At 43.8% G+C, this 23956-nt stretch overlaps 1 protein-coding gene across 1 annotated transcript in view; it reads left to right on the plus strand.

Moving 5' to 3' along the window:
* The window catches only part of CSMD2 (CUB and Sushi multiple domains 2), a 560683-nt gene that overhangs the window by 85102 nt on the left and 451625 nt on the right, over positions 1-23956 (plus strand). Inside the window, exon 3 of the mRNA XM_034754071.1 lies at positions 5426-5538. Within this exon, the coding sequence (XP_034609962.1) occupies positions 5426-5538 (113 nt within the window). The remainder of the gene's footprint in view (positions 1-5425; positions 5539-23956) is intronic.

Raw genomic sequence — 23956 nt, forward strand, 5'->3', positions numbered from 1 at the left:
GTGAATTTGGGCACATCACTTCACCTTTGTTTTTCATTTGTGAAATATAGATACTAGGCAAATATGTGGGCACCTAAATAAGTGGCATGATTTGTTTAGTGGTGCTGAGAACCCATAACTCCTAGTGAGGGATTAAGTGATGTGCCCAGGGTCACACATTGAATCTGTAGCAGAGCTGGGAACAGAATCCAGGTTCTCTTGAGTCCTAGTCCAGTGCCTTATGCACAAGTCAATCCTTCCCTTCTAAGGCCCTGCTTCAGGAAAGTACTTAAGCACATGCTTAAAGTCATCCCTATTCAGGATAGCACTTAAATCCTATTGTCTCCCAGCGGACTTAAATGCTGGCTTAAAGAAAAGCAGGTTGTGAAGTGCTGCCATGAAATGGGGCCTAAAGCTGCAAGCTGTGGTTATCTGAGCACGCTCGGATTATGTACATGAGCCCGAGCTCGAGTGTTGTAACAGCCTTTTCTCTTGCCGTCTCCATCCGACAGAAATCACCACCCAAGCATCAGTGCCACAATATTCCTGCATCGTGATGCTGTGAAACCAAAAAGGTTCTGTGCCTATAAGAATTTAGAATGCCCCTTAATGTTGCCGTACCCCTGGATGTGCTAGGATTTTCCATTCTTGGCCTTGTGACGTATTGGCCGTTCAGTCTCAGGCCAGCATTTATGCATCTGCAATCTGAAAATCCCATTTACTGCAAAACGGGAGCAAAGGGGATTTGGCATTGTCTGGGAGCTGCTGTTGCTCTGCACCGTCATTATCAGAAGTAATAACAGGAGAAGCTGGTTGGGGCAAGTCCAGCTGTCTTTTGGTCTGTTTACAGGGGTTGGTTGGAGATTTGCAATGCACAGTGGCAGGCTTACCTCATGTCTTTATTGGTATCAGTTAATTTTAGTGCTGACCAGATGTAAGAACAATTCTGCCTCCGGTGGCATGAGACCCAAAGTCACCCCTGTGTGCAATGAGCTGGTGGCGGTCAGTCTCTTTCATAATGTCTCTATTCCCTTATTCTTCTCTGATCCCAGGATAGTTGCAGTCAGCTGAAGCACTTTTCTGAATGGCTCCATCCTACCTGGGTGTAACAGGAGGGGACTGGTGAGCTGGCATACTCAGCAAAGAGTCTTCAGCTCTGCCACTTGGCTTTGATAGTGACCAGAGTTTTTGACCCTCAGGGGACACCGTTGTTCTAAGCTTTCCCTCAGTCAGTGGGGCAAATGTTTGTGTGTGGGAAGGGGTGGGGGGTGTCAGGGAAGAGGGAGTTTTTATCTGTTGTGGGGCTTTTTGTGGAGACTGTTTAAAATACTCTACTCGATGGTGCCCTCTAGTTGTGGACCCATGGACAAGATAAAAGACTTACTACTGCAGCGAGCTAAGGGGTGATCTTCTTTAGCTCAGATGGTACAGATCTGTCTTGGAGATAAAGGTGCAAAGTTCTAGTCCCTGCTCCCAAGATGCTATAATATCTATCTCCCTATATAGAGGGGTGGGGAGGAGAGGTGGTTATGCAATTGTCTGTCATCTGCAACGCATGGTTTTATTAAAATTGTTCCACATTTCTGTATACGCCTTTATTGTAAAAAATAAAGTGCTTGGAGGTTTCAATAAGCACTTCTAATTAAATCTAAAAATAGCCACCACACTTTTCTGCCTATCTATACATGGTGAAAGGATACAAACCCTTTAAAATAGAACTTGATTTTTTTATTCAACAGAGATATTGGCTTAAAATACTGCAGACAATGGATTTTATTCTTCGCATCTGTGCCCTTCAATATTTCATAGCTTACATTAAGACTTGACTATCATATTTAGCAACTGTAAGGGTTTTGCTGGTGATAACTGAGGAGTTTCTCTTTAATAAGGTTCTCGGGCAGGGCATGTCCAATTTCATTTAGTCAGGGCTCAGTCCTTTTGGCACAATATTTAGACATATCAAGAATGAGGGGCGGGGTGGTGTGGGGTGGGGAGTCTGTATTTGTTTTTTAGACTTGAATTTTCAAAGTAGCCTGGAGGAGTTGGTCACCGAACTCCTTTAATTTAGATTCCTTTAATAATCCCAGCCCTAATGGTTTACTTCTTGCCCTCAGAGAGGAAGAATGGCAGGGGCTAAGGTGCTAGTGTGGTCCATGGGAAATTGGGGTCACTTCCCTGCTCTGCCACAGACTTTCTGTGTGACCTTGGGCAAGTCATTGAATCTCTCTGTGCATCAATTCTTCATCTGTAAAATGGAGATAATAGCGCTGCCCTGCCTCACAGGGTGTTGTGAAGATAAATACACTAAACCGATTGTGACGTACTTAGGTGCTATGGGGTTGAGGGTCATTTAAATACATTAGATGCTACATATGACTCTGCATCGTTAGTGTTATCTTGATGAAAGAGCTCTTAAAATAGGTATGGTTGTATGTCATGAGTGTATTTAGGGGACTGTGGTAGAACATCTGACAACTTTCTATCTCAGACCTAATGCTATACAAGGAAGGGGAAATATTCTGAATAAAATTCTCTTAGTTGTTTTTATAGGACTATAGGAATTGTCAGACTGAATCAGACTGGGGTGGTCTCGCTGTTCTAGTACCCAGTCTCTGACCAAGGCTAGCTGCTTCAAGAAAGGTGCGAGAAATTCTGAAGTGAGCATTTAAATTGCCCATAAGGGAAAATTCCTTTCTATCCACATTAATGAGAGGTTGGCTCATACTCTGAATATTCCTTCAAAACTTCTTAAAATACCACCTGTACTGTAACTGTGGGTGTTCTCAGGATCTGAATCGATATTGAATTCTTTTTTGAAACCTGCTCAGCTCTTGGCCTTGATATCTTGTGGCAATGAGTTCCATCGGCTAAATTGCTCTTTCTTACATGTTTTTACAGCAGCCAGATTTTTCTGAGTGTTCTCAGACAGAAGAGATTGTATTTGGATTTTTCTTTGGGAATGGCAGGCAAGAATTTAACATGAGAGTGGTTGAAAAACATTTTTTTTTTTCATTCTGTAAATCTATTAAGTAAATCGTCTTAGCCAAGTGCAAGGGGATGGATTATAAGTTATAAAACTGTAATTGTTTGTTAGAAATTTACATTAGCTATTCTCTGTCTGTGTCAATATAGTATCAGGGAATTAGTGCCTGGGATCCTACAATGCCAATTCAAAAATGTTGATGAACAAACTTCTGTATTAAAATTAACAATTACCTTGTAACTCAGAGTCAATCTGTCAATCCAAAGTAATTAGGCCGAGGACACAATGTCGTGGAAGATTGTTCTTGCTTTGTTTGTTGTACTCATGTTTTTGAGACAATTGTCACCTCTCTCTTGTGAGGAGTGTCACTTCCCTCCATGTCTCTTTCCCACTGGACTGGGGCTCAGGGGACCTGGGCTCTGTCTCCAGCTTTGCTACTGATGGCCTGCTGGGTGACCCTGGGCAAGTTACTGCCATGCTGTGCCTCAGTTTCCCCATATGTAAAATGGGGATAAAGCGCTTTGAGAACTACTGACAAAAAGTGCTGTATGAAAGATAGGTATTATCATTATTTGGAGGAGCACTATGTCTCACTCCTATTTTCCCTTATAATCACAGACTGTAACCTCCTTCCCTTTCTTCTCTCCATCCCTCCCGCCCGCCATATATTGCATACGAGAGCTTTTCAAGAAATCAGTCATCTAAAGATCTTGAAAGCTCTGTTCTAAGGCATTTAGGGAGACCCACTGGCTCAGCTGATAGAACACTGGACTGAAACTCACGAGATCTGGATTCAGTCCCAGCTCTGCTCCGGTGCTCCGCATTATTTTGCGCAAGCTGCTTCCCCCATGTATAAAATGGGGATAATTACACTGATTCCTTTGTAAAGCACTTTGAGATCTGCTGACGACAAGCAAGAGCTAGTTATGTCTTTATTGGCTTCGTCCAGAGGAGAGTTCCTTTTGGGGTTAGCTGGCAGTTCTGTTGCCTTAAGAACACTCGGCTCGTAGCGCAAGCCTCGTCTGTGGTAGATATACAGAATAAATAGTCGATGTAAATCCAGGCAGCTAATTGGCAATGCCAATTTTATTGCTTCTCATCCTCTGCTCCTATAGATTGAGAGTCCAACTTAATATTATTCGTATAGCACTCTAGGCACTTATGTAGTGCCTTTACTCCACGGATCTTAAAGCGCTTTATAAATATTAATGAATGAAGCCTTGGGACTTTCCGAAGTTTGAGTATCATTCTCATTTTACAGGTGGTGGGAACAGACACAAGGAAGCTAAGTGACTTGCCTTAGGTCGCGGCGTGGGTTGGAAAAAGAGCCAGGAATGAGAATTTGGGAATTTGGACTCTGTCCCTTTCTCTGGTGTCTGGACTACACTCTTTGGAGTATGTGGGGGGACGAATATGTGACCATTCCAAATCTAAGCGAGTGTGGTTAGTGCTTAGGTACAGCGGTGCAGGTCGCTGTTGAAAAGCTTCAGGCAGATAAATAGACAATGGTTATGCTCCCTGTACCTTCTATAAAGTGTGAGGGTCTTTTTTTTTAATGTCATGCCATGAACAAAATGGCAAATATAAAATCTGACCAGAAGTAAACAGAACGGCTGTTAATGTAGATAATGAAGGAATTGGTAACAGCCACTGGTAAGTGTGTAAGAGGCCCCACTTGGTGCTCAATCCACAGAGGATGTAGGTCTGTTGTAGCCCGAGGCCTGATCTACACTATGATTTTAGGTCAAATTTAGCAGCGTTACCTCAATTTAACCCTGCACCTGTCCACACGACGAAGCCCTTTTTTTTTCAACTTAAAGGGCTCTTAAAATCGATTTCTTTACTCCACCTCCGACGAGGGAATTAGCGCTGAAATTGGCCTTTCCGGGTCGAATTTGGGGTAGTGTGGTGGCAATTCAACGATATTGGCCTCCAGGAGCTATCCCAGAGTGCTCCATTGTGACCACTCTGGACAGCGCTCTCAACTCAGATGCACTGGCCAGGTAGACAGGAAAGGTCCCGCGAACTTTTGAATTTCATTTCCTGTTTGGCCAGCATTGCGAGATGATCAGCACAGGTGACCATGCAGAGCTCATCAGCAGAGGTGACCATGGAGTCCCAGAATCGCAAAAGAGCTCCAGCATGGACCGAACGGGAGGTACGGGATCCGATCGCTGTATGGAGAGACAAATCCGTGCTAGCTGAACTTCGTTCCAGTAAACGAAATGCCAAAACGTTTGAAAAAAATTCTCCAAGGGCATGAAGGAAAGAGGCTATAACGGTTAAATAGACTTGGTTCTTGAGCTCAAGCTGTAGACGCTCATGCTTTTAGGTTTGGAAGTTCCTGGTTCAGTCCCTGGTACGTTGGCCAAGGTGGCAGCTATCCCTGTGAGTACAAGTCTTCCTAGACTTGCTGGCTCATCCTGTATTTGCCAGTATAACCTTTCTCTTGGTGTCTTTCAGGTTAACAGGTTTCCAGCTGCCTGCTCCTATCGTGAGCACTGGAGTTGTGTTATCTTTATGGCTCGTGAGCGATTATGCTGTCAGCGCTCAAGGCTTCCAGGCAAACTATGAAGGTAGGTCCGCCCCATTCCATTTGTCTTACTGCTCCATACGCTGTAGCAGGGACTAAAAACAAGAGCGGGTTGCAAAGTGTGGGAAAAATGTGGGTGAAAATTTTGGGGAAAAAAATTACAAAACCAATTTTTTTTTTTTGGTGCAAATTTGAATTTTTTCCACCAGCTCTACTCAAAATGTTTTAAAAAGTTTACCATGTAAAGAAAGGGGATTGGAAGAGAATGTGGAACGTTAGCTCTGGGCTCCTCAGGGTGACAGAGAATGCAGCTCTCTTTCCCGCCAATGTGACTTAGGAAGATGAGCTAATGGGGAATGCACGGCTGCATGGAGAAGGTGGCCCTCAAAAGTTCAGAGCTTTGTTTATTGTTCCGTGTGCATTTTCTTAAAAAACCCAAACAATAGGTTTTAAACCTTTTGCTGCACATTTCTTTTAGGTGGGGAAAAATGTTCTGTATTATTCAAAATTGTGGAGGTAGTCTGTCCAGCTACAAAAATGCTTGGGTCTCTATAACTGGTTCTTTGTTGATGGGACCAGAGAATAATTAACTGTGTTAATGAAAGGCCTTTACAAAGGCTAGAGCATGGTTATAATGTGAGTTGCTGTATCTAGGCACAAGAAAGCCTAAGTCATGTTATAATGTTCAGAACATTATTGCTTTTAAGCACATTTAGCTGAGAGTGTTCTCATGATCCATGTGAAGGTTAAATTCTTCTTGGAGCCCTGCTAAGCTCGTATACTTAATGCTACCATGTGACACTGAGTTCCACAGGTTAATCGTGCCGTACAAGCCAGTAGATTGCTTAGTGCATATAGAGCTCTAGTTTATGGTCCCTTCTGCACTAAAAAATCAGTCAAGTTAGGGCATCTCAGTTAGGCACTAATTTCTGGTTAAAATGTGGCTGAGCCTTGACGTGTAGATCGGACTGAGTCATTTTTAACAGCGATTCTGAGTGCTGCTATAGCACTGGGGCATTGGTAGGACTATAGCCCAGTTGGGGACAGAGTTAAAACAGTTCAGCTCAGTGCAAAACCCTACCGTGTTGCACTCGTGTAGCAAATAAGTTCTGACACAGTTGATTTTGCAGTGTAGATGAGCTTTCTAGCCACGTTTTAGAATGTGGCCCTAACATCCCTCTTGAGGAGGGGGACATTCCGCGTCCTTCTGCAGAACTCACGCTAGAACCCAGCGAGCAACAACAGCATCTACTAGAGATGGTGGTAGGTAGCGTGATTTGATTCGTGTTGAGGACAAGGCCTAATTCTGCATGCTCCTGGTTTTGGATTCTGTTTTTAGTTTTCACTCATGTATGTGTTCAGATTGTCACTGGCTGTTTCTCTTACGGCTTCCTCCCTCTTACTCAGGCAGCTCCAAAGAAGGTTACTTCAGCAATTTCCCCCTCTCCTCCTTTTTCAGAAAAGGGGTTAACCCAAAATGCTACCTGGCTTGATCTCCTGCTTTTTTCCTTAGTGGCATTTTTACGCAATGTTGACCTTTCTCCCTCCATCGGTGCACAAATGACTCGAAGTACCAAAGCATAGAGGTGACACTCAACTGTAGAACGAATCGAAATGTGCCTTGGAAATAGACCATCCAAAGTATTTACACAGGGAAGCTACAGGGGTTTATGTGCCTCCAAATGTCACATGGCTCTCCCATCATGCGGGCCGAAAGGAAGCGTTTGAGCAGCCGACTTTGTGTGCCTGCCGTTCAAACGAAAGTTTCCCAAGAGAAATGAGCTGCAGCAGCTCCATTGGGGGCCGCTACAGTGGCACTTGGAGAGAACATGAATCATGAGAGAGGGAGTGCAGGGACCCTCCCCCCCCCCCCACACACACAAAACAACAAAAACCAAAACCGAGGTGTGTGTTGCTGTTGCCAGGACCTGGGAGATATGGGAGAATTCTCCTCCAAGACTCATAATTGTGTGTATTATAGTCATGCATAGAGATTCCAACTGAGGTCAAGGGCCTGTTATGCTAGGCCAGGGGTTCTCAAGCTGGGGGTCGAGACCCCTCAGGGGCTCGTGAGGTTATTACATGGGGGGGGGGGTCGTGAGTTGTCAACCTCCACCCCAAACCCTGCTTTGCCTCCAGCATTTATAATGGTGTTAAATATATAAAAAAGTGGTTTTAATTTATAAGGGGGGTCACACTCAGAGGCTTGCTGTGTGAAAGGGGTCACCAGTAAAAAAAAGTTGAGAGCCACCGTTCTAGGCACAGTACAAACACGCAGTATAGAATCCTAGAAATGTAGGGCTGGAAAGAATCTTGAGAGATCATCTAGTCTCGTCCCCAGTTGATTTTGGAGGAACTCTGGGAAGAGCTGCTTAGAACTTTGAGAATTAGACATTTTGATACTTTTTCCCCCAAAATATTCAAAAACACTTTCAATGAGACAATTTCACTGTTCTTCTACAGGGTCTATTCACAAGTAGATCTGGGCAAAACTCAGTGGCTTCACTTCGTAGGGGTTTGTGCAAACATGTCGATCTCTCTGGGGTTCATGCTTCCTCTCCCAGGCTTCTTGCTTGATGTACCAGCTCTGCACATGCTCAGAATCTTAAAACAAACAATCAGGAATGACAGCAGTGTTTCATCTGGGAGGGATTTTTTTTTTTTTTTTTTTGGCAGGGACAAAATTGTGCAAAACCACAAAATTTCAATTTCAATGTGAGAGACTATCTCTGCTAAGATTCCCTCAAATCTAGCCCGTGGGTGCACTCGGGCTAAACGGCTTATGAACCTGGCCCTAGCGCCAAACTTGTAGCAAGACAAGAATGAGGTGAGTCACACTTGCTTATGGTTTTTACTGCAAACATTTGTGCAAAACCCCATATCCTGAGTTGCTTGCAGAGTCTTTCTGTGAGAATCAACATGCTGGGAATGTCAGAAGAATGAGGATCACCTTTCTGCCCCCTCTTATGTTTGAACGTTACTCGGGATTGAGAGCTAATAATAGGTTTTATTTCAAGGTTTAGCTGGCCACTTAAATGGGATCAAATTTTTATAATTTCCATTTTTATACAGCTATCCTCTCTTTGTCTTTTGTCTTCTGATACCTTTCTTCCTGATCATTAGTTTAATATTCCTTTGATAAAGTAGATAAGCTTGATCCAGGATTGGTTTGCACCTACATATATTTGAAATTATTTGAGGGATGTTTGACTGGAGGCAAAGAGGTTTTATTTTTAGCCAAACTGGTTTTCATAGTCATTGAATTAGTCAGAAATATGAAATTTCAGGGGGATATGGGGCAGGAGGGACACTGGGGCTAATTGAAAACCCCTCAGGGCTTTTCGCCTCTGGAGGCCTGGATTCAGATCTTGGCTCAGGCGGCAAGAAAAAGTGAGTTGTAGGGTCTCACTCTAAGTCTGTGTTGGTGCACGTTGCAAAACTGCTATGCAGTTTGATACATCTGGCCTTCTCTACTCCTGGGAGACTGAGGCTTCCTGCCTTAGGGGCTGAGCGGGCTGAGGGACCGTGACTTGGAAGAGTAGGCTGAGGATGAATAAAATCCGGAATGGTGTGGAGAAAATGAATAAGAAGGTGTGATTTATCCCTTCACACAATACAGGAACCAGGGGTCATCCAATGAAATTAATAGGCAGCAGATTTAAAACAAACAAAAGGAAATATTTCTTCACATAACACACAGTCAACCTGCGGAACTTCTTGTCAGGGGATGTTCGAAGGCCAAAAGTTGAACTGGGTTCCAAAGGAATTAGATGAACTAATGGAAGATAGGCCCAGCAGTGGCTATTTGCCAAGATGGTCAGGGATGCAACCCCGTGCTCTGAGTGTCCCTAAATCTCTGACTGCTGGAAACTGAGGCTGGACGATGGGATGGATCAATTGATAAATTGGCCTGTTCTGTTCATTCCCTCTGGGACCCTTGGCATTGGCCGCTATCGGAAGACAGGATACTGGGCTAGATGGACCAGTAGTCTGACCCAGTATGGCCATTTTTATGATTGAAGGGCATCAGGAGAGGTCTGTGAGGCCCAGAGATAGGACTAGAGTGGGAAAGGGAGTGGGGGTGTAGGTGGGACTGATATCCATTAGTAGAGCTGTGTGTGTGAGGAGCCCAGCGCTGGATAGTGTCTGGTGCAGCAGATCAAGATTGAGGTGCATTTATGTATGGGCAGCACACACTAGTGCCTGTCTCTAGATACCATTATTGTCACACTGCCTTTCATAACCATAATGTTCCCATTGCATATACATTGTTTTAATTTTACGTTTGTATGGGGGGAACCCCACGAATGGATCCACTCCCCTCTGCTGATAAATCCAGCGGGACCAGTGAATGATAGTCACATTATGCAAGTTTAATTTTAACTTCTGTTTCTAACTAAAATTAGAAACATTTTCCTAATTGAGGTCTTTGTAGTATTGGCAACTGGAAACACAAATCTCCCCTGTCCAGTCTGCACTTTTGAATTGCTTAGGGACACAGTTTTGAAACTTAGGCCCATTCAAATGAATGAGAATTGGGTGTCCGGTTCCCCAGGATGGCTTTGAAAACTGTTTGCCCAAGTCACAGAGAAATTCTGTGGCAGAGCTGGGAATTAAACTCACATCTCCTGAGTCCTGGGCAAGTCACTTAACCCCAAGAGCATTCTTTCTTTCAGTGGTTGCAGCTCTGCCCCCAAACAATTTGGAGTTCAGGAAAAGCCAAATATCTGGCCTTGGCACTTGCATTTTGCTCTGAACTGCTGGGAATGTCTTCCAGTTAATCTTAAATGTATTCAAAAATTGCAGCGAGGCTACAATTCAGCTGCCTTCAAACCTCTTTTAGTATTGTTGTTTGTTGACTCACCAGGCAACAACCTCACCCTACAAGAGCTTTTCTGGGATTGAGCTGTGGGGTTTTTAGTTTTAAGCAGGTATTTCACTATGGGCTCAACTCCATATGAAATGCATTGCTCGCTCTCGCTGCTGTTTGGCTTCTGCATGAATTCTCCATTTGTTGCCTTATGCAATGACTGAATTCATTACATATACCAGGCATGTTGTTTATCCCAATGGTTTCAGGTTTGCAATCCTCACTCCAGTTATTCTGAATGCTGGATATGAATTATTTTCTCATTAATAATAATAATGGAATTACAAAAAAAAAATATGACCAGCATTGTCAAGTAGCGTGTTTTGACTGCAATGCTTTTATTATCAGAGTGGGTCTGGAGTAATATTTAAATACATTATACAGCCTTCAGTGATGCAAAACATATCTTGTATTTGCCACCAGCTGAGCATATTAGCCCCAGTTGTTTTATGACAACAGTGCGCTCTGTAGGTGTATGAAACATGAAACACTCCCACCCGCCACACATACTTTCCTTTAAAAGCTGAGTCATCTGTCCCTGAGTCATCCAGTCCCAAGGATTATTTCAGTTATGAGGATGCTTGTTTTGATGTCTATATTTCAAGGAGGAAAATGTGAGGAGTTCAACCCAAGAAGGTGAAACATACAAGCCAACAGCTTTTTCAATAGCTTTTATTTTCGTGGACTCCTAGAGAGAATAGAAGGAAAAGGGAAAAACCCCTATCCAGTCCCATTCAATGCGCTGGAAATAAGAGATTATTACCATATCTGGCCCAACCCCAAAGCATTGCAGTCTGGGATTGCTTTTTTAGGTTACTGTCTGGTCTGTACTGTACCGATTCCCTGCAATGCAGTTTGGTCTCTTTTATTAACACTCCCCTCCACCACCCCCAGCAAGTCTTTTTGGGACAGGCTTAATAATTTTAGCAGAGACATGCAACTGAAACCTGAAAGTGGCCATTTTGCATCTGGCAGTTCCTAGCTTCCTGCCTCTCCACCGCAGCTGATAAGTTCTTGGGAGACTATTACATAGCCTTGTGTGATTTTTTTTTTTTAATTAATTTTTAAAATCATCTCATCAATGGCATAGATATAAAAAATACCAGGGACAAGCACCCTTTACTCTGTACTAGGGACTTGTGAGGGATTACATGGGCTTAACTGTGCAACAACCCCAAATTTTAAATTCCCCCCCATGTTTTCAGCAATGTTGAAGTATTTAAGGGCGTCTATTATTTATATTACAAGGTCAACATTTTCCATATTTAATGGTAGATGGGTGGACTAGATAATCTCCAAAGCATTTTCTGTCCCGCGTCTGATAGAGAGAAGCATGAGGAATTGCAATGTTTTTGGAAAGTTTGGTAAAGATCCTAATCAGCCATTGGGGGGGGGGCGAGTTTTGAATATACAGGCACACACTGTCCCGTTGCATATTTTGAAAGGGAACTAGGGTTACAGCAGAATTTTGCCTTTTCAATAAAACAGCTGAGTCTTGCTCAGGTTACTGCTACATAATAAGAGGAGGACCACATTTCTGCTCAGACGCTACTTCAGACTCTAGGGCGATGCCCTCGCTGCTGAAATCCCAGGTGAGAGGGATAATGTTGAGCTTGTCTAGATAGATGAAGGCAAAAGCTGCCTATGTTTTGTCTCCATTAGGGTTTTACATTGAGATAGTTACCTTCCAGACAGGGTTGTTGGGTTGTTTTTTCAGTGAAGAAAGAAAACAACCCAAGAACAATCCTGGGGCAATGAGTGGATGTTATTTTGCCGTGTCAAGGTCTTAGTCCATACGCGCTCATGCCTCTGCGTGTTCGAGCTGCAGTGTTGACTGCCTGTCCCATCCTGGCTGGGATTAGGGCTGCTCACATTTCTGGCTTAGAAATTGGAAAGAAAGGCCTGGGGCTTAAAAGGGAACATGAGGGATGTGTGGAACTCACCTGGCCACTGGGTGGCAGTGTTCCTTCACAGACCTGCAGGGCAAACGGAGTAAGAGTGGTGTGTGACAGCTGGAGGTGCCGGTGCATGGCTCTCAGATTCCCGCATTGCTCACAGCTCTTCAGTTCCTCAAGCAACGGCAATTAAATCGTCTGGACTGGATTCTGTGCCACTCCTCGGAGGGAGGCACCAGGAGCAGCTGGTGCAAAGGAGGCTTCATGCCACCTGCGCGCCTCTTGGCTTCTGCTGTGCTCTGGGGGCGAAGGCAGCCCCTGACGTAAGCTTAGAGCAGTCCTGCACTGCTTCTCTTATAGCATCCTTAGCACGGAGCTGCTCTGCAGGTCAGAAGCCTGTTGGGAGCACTGCTTTGGGGACTTACTCCCAGTCTGCCTTCTGCTGCCATTGTGCCAAGTGTGTGCCCTAGGCTAATGACTATGAGGAGGACATGGTAGAGCCAATTGATTTGCCCTACTCTGCCCCTGCACAGGGGAAATTCCCTCCTCCTCCATTATAGCCCCACTATAGGCACTATACAATGTAGGGGTTTGGGCTTGGCAAAATCTCATGAGCTGGGTTGTTTTTTTTTGTAATAATTAAACCCCAAGCCAGGGGTGTTCAGGATCCAGGCAGTATTTTAATCCAGACACCCTAAAGTTCATGGAGACTGGGATCAATAGTTCCTGATTGGGTCTGCCTCCCTACTACCAGCCCGCAGGGCCAGCTCCAGGCCATGGCTATATAGAGAGAAGCGAGTATGAGCCACTAGAAGAGATCATTGTTTGCTTTGTGAGTGAGCTGTAACATAGATTTGCTGTCTGATGCTTGGGCATGGAGCCAGAGATTTCCTGGCTCCATGAGATCTGACACATAGTCTAGGTCAGGCAATACCTACACTCAAGCAGTATAGCTTAGAAGTTTATACAGGTATGTATAGCTTGGCTAAACTGGGGGTGGAAGGGACAGATTTCCAAGCGCTCAGTAGCCAAATTTACAAGAGAGCTCAGCATCCAATGTGCTGAGCTCTTTGGCTGCAAGTTTTGGTGCTTTCGAGGGGTACAGAACTCCCGTGAAAAACTGGCCTCAGTGTTGAGTCCTGAGCACTTTTGAAAATTCTGGCCTACGCTGATGTATATTTCAAAGATATAAACACAAGGGGTAGGACAGTTGTTTTTTCAGGTCGTGCTGAGCAGGGCCGGCTCTGGCTTTTTTGCCGCCCCAGGCAAAAAAGCCGCCGGCTGCCCCACCCCCCCTTGCGGGGGGGGGAGAGGGCGGCCGGAGCCCCAGGGGGAGGGCAGCGAGCCCCGGCGGGGGCTCCGCTCTCCCCCTGGCGGCCAGAGCGCAGGGGGCAGGGCGGTGAGCCCCAGCCAGGGGGGGAGGGCGCGAGGGGGAGGGCGGCCAGAGCGCTGGGGTGAGGGCGGCGAGCCCGGCCGTGGCCCCGCTCTCCCCGGGGGCCGGAGCGCCGCGCCGCCCCCCTCCAGGTGCCGCCCCAAGCACAAGCTTGGTGGGTTGGTGCCTGGAGCCGGCCCTGGTGCCGAGTGGGGGAGAATATAATTCGTCAGTGACTCTACTGAGGTTAGAACGTGCTTTGCTGAATCAGGGACTAGATAGGTTAACATTGTTTTTTTCCCCCTCTTCTATAATGTTCTGTAGTTCTGTGATTCTCTGTGATGCAGAACACTTTGAGATAAAGCTAATGTTGTTAATAGAAAATTTTTAAAAAAAGGTTTTCTTTCTCAAAGCAAAACCTGAAATAATTGATGGTGCTTTTAAAAAATCAAATGCAGACGCCTATAAGCAGCGGCTGAGATAGCAAAGATCCAAAATGAGTGACTGAGTTTATCTCCCGAGGGAAGAAAAATAAACCACTCAAAACTCAGCCTGTGCCACCAAACGAGAAAGCGAATTCCTGTTTTAATTAAAACTTAATCCTGAGAGGTAAGGGAGGAACACCCACTAACACTTCAGCTACACACCTCTCTCAAAGTGAGCTACTCATTGTTAGTTAAGAGTAAAGAAGGAGATAACTATGTTCCTGATGAAAGGGAATATGTTGTTGCTGTTGTGCTGTTTCAGTCCATTCATAATCTACGCCTCACTGAATAGCTTGTGGTGTGACCATTTGTGTTTAAAGACAGAAATGAGAGTCCTTGCTGGAAATGGCTCCTTTATGATCTGCTATCAAAGCATGTTTGGTATCCTCCCCCTCTTTTTAAACAATCTCTGGGAAATGAAGAAAAAAAAAAAAACCTAAGCAGAATGTTAACATTGGAACAAAACACTTCTCAGCAATTTTATTATTGACAGCGGGAAATTAATTTTTATTGGAAGAGCAAGTGCAAAGATGGATGCATCAAAAAGGATATATAAAGTGTACTCTTGGTACTTTAGTCTCTATGCTGTCTTGTTCCCTTGGAAAATGGGTGAATGAGGTCATTGTATCCAGCTTTGGATATTATTTAACATATATAGTGTAGTTACACCTAAAGGTCACATCAGGTTGGGCCCCATTGTATTAGGTGCTGTACAAACAGTGTTGTCTAACGTAAGATACGTTTTATTTATCTAGTTACCATGGTATTTGTGCTAGAAAACAATAGATATTTCCTATTTGTATGTGTAAAATCATTTTATTACCCTCTGTATCAAAATAATATTTCTATAGGGCCAAATTCTGCCACGCTGACTCTTACTGAGTGATATTTACATTGAACTCAAGGGCACTACATGTGAGTAAAGGTGGCAGAAACTGGCCGGTCATGTCTTCCGCTTTAAAAACATACATTTGCTAATCTGTACAATAGTCCATTTTATAAATGATTTAAGGATAGATAGGGAACGTGAGGTGCTGAGTTTGTCACTTGCTCAAAGCCACAGGTAAATTTGGTGTGAGAGTGGAGTTGGAATTCAGGAATACCTGACTTCCATACTGCTCGATCATGGCACATTTCCCGCCCCCCTCCCCCCCCCACAGCTCATGCTTTTCAATCTTCTTTACTTTCACCTGCCTAATTGTTATGTCTCTGTTTTTTCCTCTTTTCTCCCTTTCCACCTTCATCTGTCTTCTTTCCTTTTGCTTTGCATCTCAGGTCCTTGTCTCACCTATTTTTCATCCATTTCCATTCTTTCTTGTTTCTTTTTGTTTCCTAGTCTCTCCCCTTTTTTTGTAGTTCTGCTGTTTTTAATGCTGGATATATTGTTTTAAGCACCGTAAAGTGCAAGGAAAAGCTCTTTTTCACTGTCTCTCTATTATTTAGCTGGATGAATGTAGAACTGATGAAAAGTAGAAACATTGTCCTCCCTGGAGACCAAGCCACCTTTCTGCCGCAGCACAAGTATAGCTTAGGCAGATGCAGTGAAAGGTTCCCCATGTGCGTTTGTGCGTGCCTACATACATGTGTAAAATATAAACTAAATTCTATTCTGCATACTTTCGGACAAGATTTAGTACTGTGCGGACAGTGCATAGTTGTTTTGTCTGGTGCTGTACAGTACTGACTGCTACTACTGTTGGTCCAACAGGATTTTCAATAGCTGGTTGTGAAGATGAGCTGAACGTGCATTAGCTTTCTTTTGTATGCAGCCCGGTGCACCAATTTTGGATGTACTCTACGCCAGGGATAGTCAATTATTTTTTGTCAAGGCCCAAATTTCTTGGTCAATGAATAATCAAGGTCCAGACTCTGGAAAAAAATAATAAAAAAGAATAACAATAAAGATGATGATAAGTAAATTAAAAGATTTCAGGGTCTGTTCCAAAGTGTCTGGTCCGGATTTGGCCCATGGTCCACCTATTGACAACTCCTGCTCTATGCCAAACTCCTTTTGTGTCTCCTGTAAAGACTCATATTTTGGAACGTTATGCAAACTAATGCACTGAAACTGGAAGAAAGGAAGTTTATTCTGAAATTTAAAACTTTCCAAACACACAGTGGTCCATGCAAGGACAAAATTGACATCTGCGATAGTTTTCACTTTACCAGTCAATATGTAGAGCAGAATCTCACACACGGTTATTAACAGGCATCCTGCTTCTTTTGTCTGTTAAATTTAATGGGATTAGCCATAATAATAACTGCTGTAGGCCTGGTTTTTCAGAGCTGCTGATCACCCATAACTTCCACTGCACACTGTTGGCACTGTGCAAATAATTGCTACTAAAAATGATGCTAGCAAGGCTGGCTGCTCGTTTGGCTAAAATGCTAGATTAGGATTGCAGATCTGGCTTCAGCTCCCAGTGCTGACACAAACATTCTCTGTGATCTTGGGTAAATTATTCAGCGTCTCTGCTCCCAGTTTCCCATCTGTAAAATAGGGCCGGTAATATTTCCCTCCCTTACAGGTGTGTTGTGAAGATAAATTAATTAATGTTTGTGAAGCACTCAGATACTAGGACAATGTAGGTACGAAGCAGATCAAATAGAATACTTGCTATACTCCAGTTAAGCATGCGCATCACATGATAATAAAAGAATACAAGTAATAATAGAAGTAATGCATGTTTACTTAAAGTCTGCAAAAATGTTTAGACACTAAATAAACCTCTCTCTTACCCCCAGGACTAGATATTATCCCCTTCTACACTGTGCTTCCTAGCACAGTGTAAATCAATGGCAAATCCCTGGAACAGAACCCAGAACTCCTGATTCTTTGTGCTCTTCAATAAGAGGTGTAACGTGTTAGATGCTTAACCACACACAGCAACGCAATGGGTTAGGATTGGATGTGACAACCACTGCATCTCATTGTAACTGCAGGGAGAATTATGGAGGCACATTTATAAATAATCCAAGTTAGGATTTGGCCAGGTTATCTTCCTACTCTTGTGAAAAATGCCATGGGATCTTTGAAGACCACAAATGGTTAGAGCTTCGGTTTGATGTCTCATCTGAAAGACAGATGCTAAACTAATGTTAGGACACACTCTCTTGGGGTGGCATGTGCTACTATTATAGGTATCTACAAGATGAAATTGATTATAATCAGTGCTACAGCATACCTGATAACTACATAGTAAGGTATTATTTAAAATAAATTGGGCGAGTCTTTAACCGTAAGGGGAAAATCAGTAGGAATTCCACATCCTGTCCTCAATAATACCAACAGTTCATCATGAGTGGACGGTGTTTTGTTTTTAAGTATATTAATGTGGGTGTAAGATGAAACTGCATTATAATTTATAAACAGCTACCTCTTGGCTGCGTTGTGATTAGTTTTAAGGGCATGAAGAACAGTCGAGGGACTTAACAGAATGCTATGAACGCTCGCTCTTCATCATACATGAATAAAGACAAAAGCAGTGCTATAAAACACTGAGCAGAGCTTAATAAAACTTTTATAGTCCGTTGCCGTTCTGAATAGTGCCTTCTGTCTGAGGCTCTCAAAGTGCTTAGCAAATGCTAACTAAGCTGTCAGGTGCCGAGTATCGTACATAAAACTGCCTTTCTAGCCGTGTGTTAACAATTCTGTAGGAAGGTGAAAATTCTTTAATAGCTAGTAGTGATTGGACAACTTTGTAAAAGGTTCCAATACTGCAAAGTGCTGGGTGCCCAAAACTGAAATCGATGGGAGTTGAGGGTGTTGAGCAAAAGAGTGGGCTCAAGACTTGAGTTTGGGGTTTTGGTTGAGGTATGTATGTTGAAGTTCAGGTGCTGTACTTGGCACTGACATTTTCCAGTTCCTTTGTTCTGCATGAATGGGCTGGAAATCGCTCACGACTGTAAGCTTTTTAGAGGCATTGTGGTCAAATATTTAAATCTCAGGAACAGGAGTCAGCAGCCTTGGGTTCCACTCCTGGCTCTGCCACAAGCTAGTCCTGTGACCTTGGGCATGTCACTTCACTTCTGCATCCTCCATGCTCATATTTGCACCTCCACTTAGCTAGAATTTACTTCACTTTGCAATGCTTTCCAATTTACTTTCCAATGCTCCCATTTTTGAGTAGCATTGTATTATTATTGGGAGGCTCCAAATGGGATCAGTGCCCCATTGTGCTGTACATACATATAGTAAGAGACAATATCTTCCCCAAAGAGCTTGCAATCTAAATAGAGAATGGAAAAATTGTGTATTCCCATTTTATAGGTAGGGAATTGAGGGACACAGACATTAAAAGACCCAAGGAGTTTGTGGCAGATTGGGGAATTGAAATTGAGTTTTAAGTGCCAAGCAAATGCCTTAGCTGCAAGACCCACTTTCCTCCCTCTGGTGACACATACTTAGAAGATACAACGCTGTAGTCCTACACATTAGAATTTGTTGAGGACGATTGCTTCCAGACTTGCCCTATTGGGGAAAAAGCACATACAGCTCTTAATAGAAGAAAATGTCTAAATCTTTCTAGGAATATTATATGCATCTTCAGCCATGTTAAGTGAAGGCAAGGTCTTCATGGAAGCGAAGTCTGGTCAGCCACCAAGCCTAGGGCATGTACCATACCATTACAAACACTGGGGTCCTTGGCTACAGAGGCACTAGTCCATAATGCAACAGGATTTAACAGTAGGTGAAGATTTCCTTTTCTGAGACATCGTGTTTGATTACAGCTGCGACAAATTTGATAGCTGCAAACACTAAGTGGCTGATTGAAAAGAAACAATTATGTCTAGAAGAACACTGCTTATTTTAAGAAATTAGAAGCGTTTAAATACAGAGAGAAACAGCCCCAAGTAAATGCTACTGTTTTCCTCCTTAATAAATACCCTCCTCTTTCGCATGTACAAATATCTCATTCTTCACAGTGCTTGTTTGTAGACCTAGACGTGCATATTTAGATGATAAAATAAAAGGTTCTAGCCCCCTCTTCCCCTATCTCTTTAACTAAATCTGAACTGGGACACCTGGGTGCTATTTTCTGCTCTCCCAGCTGATGGAGACATCAGCTCTCCTGCTAACATAGCGCTGTGCACACGACCACTTATGCCGGCGAAACTTATGTCGCTCAGGGGTGTGTTTTTTTCCACACATTTTCACACCTCTGAGTGACACAAGTGGTAGCGTAGATATGGCCTGAGTTACTGCAAGCTACAGGTAAGATCTCATTTTGCTGGTGTGGGGAAGAATAACAATTCACCTGTCTTGCTCTTCTGTTTTTGGAAGGTTGATGTCATTTCATTTGCCTGATGGTGGAATCCCTTAAAGAATTAGTGGAATCTAGTCAAAAACAAATGACCTGCAGTTGGAGGAATAGCTCTTAGTGCTTTAAATGATTGATTAGGCTCTAAATAGTTCTTTAAGCTACTTAGTATCAGCCTGGGTGTAAAACTTTAAGGAGCTATATGCAATGTCTTTCTGGACTTCTGTGTATTCAGCTCATTCAGGTGTAGGGTGACCAGACGTCCCGATAAAATCAGGACCCTCCTGATATTTCGGTGTCTGCCCCGCGTCCCGACCGATCTTCAGTCAGGATGCATTTTGTCCTGATATCCGCCAGCAGCACTGTGGGGTTTTTTGTTTTTTTTTTCTCTCTGCTGGCGAGCATCCCCCTCCCCCCACCCCCAATGTGTCCTGATAGTTTCTTCCCCTCGTCTGGTCACCCTATTCAGGTGATTGTTACTACATTTCATGAGACAACAGGTAGGTGAGGCAATATTTTTCATTGGACCAGCTTCTGTTGTGGAAGGGACAAGCTTTCGAGCTTCATAAAGCTCTTGCTCAGGTCTGGAGAAGGTAACCGGAGTGTCCACACTAAATACAAGTTAGGACAGATTGTTAAGCATAAGGGGTTCACACAGGCTATAGGAGACCTTTTAAAATGAAGTGGACAGTGCAATAGCGGCTTAGTAGGCTGTATCATGTTACAAATTGTAATGGGCCACGAAACCAGCATTCCTGTTAAGTCTGTTTTTTAGTGTCCAGCAGATCTATGAATTTAAGATCCCAGGGCTGTCTTTTGAGGCATTGTTCGGGTTTCCTTGGAGGACAACAACGGATGACTTTGTGAATAGTTTTTACCAGTGGCTGATGGGACGTTTTTCTAGGTGAGTTCATTCAAGAGTGTAATGATTGTTTGGTTTCACCCACATAGATCCCATAGTGTGTTCTTGGGGCATTGGATGAGGTACACTGCATGTTGTGATAGGCATGTTTGGGACCCATGGAATTTGAAAGGTGTCTTGTGGTTGGGGTGTTGATCATTGTAGCAGTGGAGATTTGTCTGCAGGTTTCGCATCTGTTGCTATGGCAGGGTCTGGTGCCGCTTTGAGTTGGTGTGTCCTGGTTCATGGGGCGCTTGCTTCTGACAATGAGCTTGGCCAGGTTGGGGTTGCTTGAAGGCCAGAAGAGGCAATTCAGGGAAGATTTCCTTCAGGGTGCGGTCCCCATCAAGTATGGATTGTAATAATTTGATGATACCTCATATGGGTTCTAGTGTAGGATTGTAGGTGACAACTAGGGGCTTTTTTAGTTTTTTTCCGTATTGAAGCAGGTTCTCCCGGGATATTTGGGTGTCCCATTCCATGATGTGATCTGCTGCTCTGGTGGAGTGTCCTTATTTGGTGAAGGTGGTTTTGAGTGTGTTAAGATGTGTATCCTGGACTTTCTCCTTGGAGCATATTCTGTAGTATCTGAGGGCTGGGCTGTTGATAACAGATTTCTTGGTGTGTCTGGAGCAGTTACTGGATCTGTGGAGGTAGGTGTGGTGATCTGTGGGATACTTGTATATAGTTCTTTGTAGTGTTTCATTGCTTAAGCTGATTGTGGTGTCCAAGAAGTTGATGCTCGTGTGGGAATGTTCTGGAGAGAGGTTGATGGTTGGATGGTGGTAGTTGAAGTTCTGGTGGAAATCTGAGGGAGTTTGGGTTGTCTGTCCTGGGAATGAAAATATCATTAATGTATCTTAGGTATATCATTTTGTGGTGTGTTTTCCCAGAAAGTCTTTATCAAACTTGCCTATGAAGAGGTTGGCATATTGGGGAGCCATCCCAGTACCCATGGCTGTTCCCATAGTATGGACAAAGTGTTTGATTGTTTAATGTAGAATTGTTAGGGGTGAGGGTGAAATGGACGAGTCTGGGGATGCGTTTGGGGAGGATTTCTGAGCATTGTCCATTGTCTTGTAGATATTTGAGGCAGGCAGCATTGCCGTTATGGCATACGTTTCATGTCCTTTATTCTAGGGGTCGTCATTTCATAATTATCTGCTTTGTTTAACATGTCTTGGCTTTCGTGCTAAAAATGACAAACGTTTTTATTTGCCTGCCGGCTCTGCTCTTTTGTTTACTATGCTGCAGCTGGGTGAACTGGGAGAGCTGCGGCATTGCCACCCCTAGGCCGTGATCTCTTTGTATCGTACAAGCTAAACAGGGTCGTGCCCGGCTCAGTGCTTGGAAGGGGGATCTCTGCGGGGAAATCCCATGATGTTGATGGAAGTAGTTGTAGTAATTCAGCAGATGGCACTGGGAGTCTGTATTTGGCCTGACATGACTGACTGTCTGTCCCTTTCCTTTTTTTTTTTCTCCCAAAAGAGGAGACTGTGTATACTACTAGCACGAGGAGCATGGTATAACTGCCTGGATTTTCCTGCTGTAGGAGCTTTCTTTTGATTGAAGTATGCAGTCCAAGCTTCTGCCTACCCGTGGTCATTAAAGATCCCATAACATTTTCATTAGCGTTTTGGGGGTGGTGTGTGCTAATTTCGTGGTCAACTTCCACATTTGGACAATGCCAATTCCGCTCCTCTGAATTTCTCCTGAGTTTCCAGTGGATCCAACGTTCTTCCTCCCTCCTGTATTACACTATTAGGGGGCTGTTGATTTGTACTGTTAAATAGTATTGATGTTCCACTCTATAAATGACTGCATTCTAGTGGTGGGAGAAATCGTTCCTCCATATGAATATAGTCCTGATCCCAGTGTACCCCACAGTGCCTCTAAATTCGCCTCCCCCCTCCCCCCGCACACACTTTGGTGTGGGGTCTGCTCCAGGATCTAAGTTTTCATTTAAAAAAAGGTTCTTGCCCTTGTGACCATAGAGAAGAATTTGTAGAGGAAAAAAGCCTGGGAGCTGACACGGTGGTGTCTCACAGTGCCGATACCCTGAGATAATCGGTTCAAATGGCCCCTTTGTCCCAAGGGGGCATTAACCCTGAAGTCTAAAGATGCTAATGGTAAATGTCACATTAAACAAAATGATCAGTGGTGAATTTAAGCACATGCATTCAGCTTGTGTGTGCTTCTCAGCATCCCTGACTGCCTCTCTTCCGTCCCCACATGCCAAAAGACCCAACTGTCTCCTGCACAGCTGCCAAAACCTCCAGTTTCAACAGTAGCTGCGTGTACGGCTGTGAGAAATCTGCTGCCCTGCAGAAAACATGGGGATATCATTAATTAAATTTAATGAAAAATAGAAATGTTAACGTGGGGGTTGCTGTGCTCCATTGCCTTATTCTTTTTTTTCTGTTTAATTCATTAAAAGCTGTAATTAAATGAATCTGAAACATTTCCCATCTGCCACACCAGAGTGCTGCCGAATCCAGGGGCCTCGCTTAGGACCGGAACCTTGCTTAGAATTTAGGTCCAGCTTGCTGAAAAATAAGTGGAGTCTTGTGTAGATGTAAAAAGGTGATGGCAGGATGGGCCACAAATCTGGTGGCTCTGTGGCACCTGCCAACCAACGGTGGCCCATCCTTGGCTAGGACAGCTGCGATTGGTTGATTGTTAGCATTTCTTACAAGTGCTGGGTTTGGCTGGTGGGCCCAAGGAGAAACTGCACAAGGACACAGCGACAGCATGGGATTAAAGCTGATCAGGAATCTTTCAACAATATTTTTTTTTTCATTTGGAAAATGCCAATTTGTCAAAACCAAAACTTATTATGGAAGTGCGTTGGTTTCAACAAAACTTTCTCAGGGCCGGGATTAAATTTTTGTGGGGGCAGGGGAAAGAGGGGTTGAGAGAGAGAGACCCACCCCAGAATAGACAGTTGGTTAGGGCATTTAGCTGAGGTGACCCCAGGCTCAGTTCCTTAGCCTGCCGGATTTGTAGCGGGTTCTTGACGAGTGATCTAACTGAATTTTTGCAATCTCTTGGTTTGATTCAGATACAGAAAGAAGTGCGTTTCCAAAACGGCAACATATTTTAGAAAATGGCGTTCTTGTTTTTCAACCACTCCTCCATGTGGTAATCAGACCAGACTTCTTTCTGCTTTATATTCTGATCCACTGCCATATAAAAGAAATAAAATATTTGGGGATGACAGGTGGGAATCATACATTAGAAAATAAATGCGTGTTATTTTTCTAGCTGTGCTGCAACATAAAATACAGTGAACCAGTACAGACCTCCCTACTGTTCATTTCATCTCCTGCATCTGTGTTCTCGTGTATTGGTTGCAGACTATTTTCTGTTCTTTAGCTTGGTTTCCAACCCATTCATTCGTCCATAACTTTGATGCTAGGGGTCTGGTTCTCAATTGTCCAGCACCTTGTGCAGTCATTGACACCAGTTCAAAGGCAGTATTCTGCGGCAGTCGTGTTTTATGTTGAGATGATTGCAGAAGGTGCAGGGTGATGCCGTACCCGCCCCTGGGATTCGGATATGAAAATGTGCTCATCATGCTTCTAGAGGAGCCAGTAGTGATAACATCTGCTGTATTGATTCTGCCATGGTAACCAGCTTAGAGCATTCGAACACCCAATGAGACACAAGTGGCCGTC

Source organism: Trachemys scripta, chromosome 20, assembly GCF_013100865.1.
Source record: "Trachemys scripta elegans isolate TJP31775 chromosome 20, CAS_Tse_1.0, whole genome shotgun sequence".
NCBI lineage: Eukaryota > Metazoa > Chordata > Testudines > Emydidae > Trachemys > Trachemys scripta.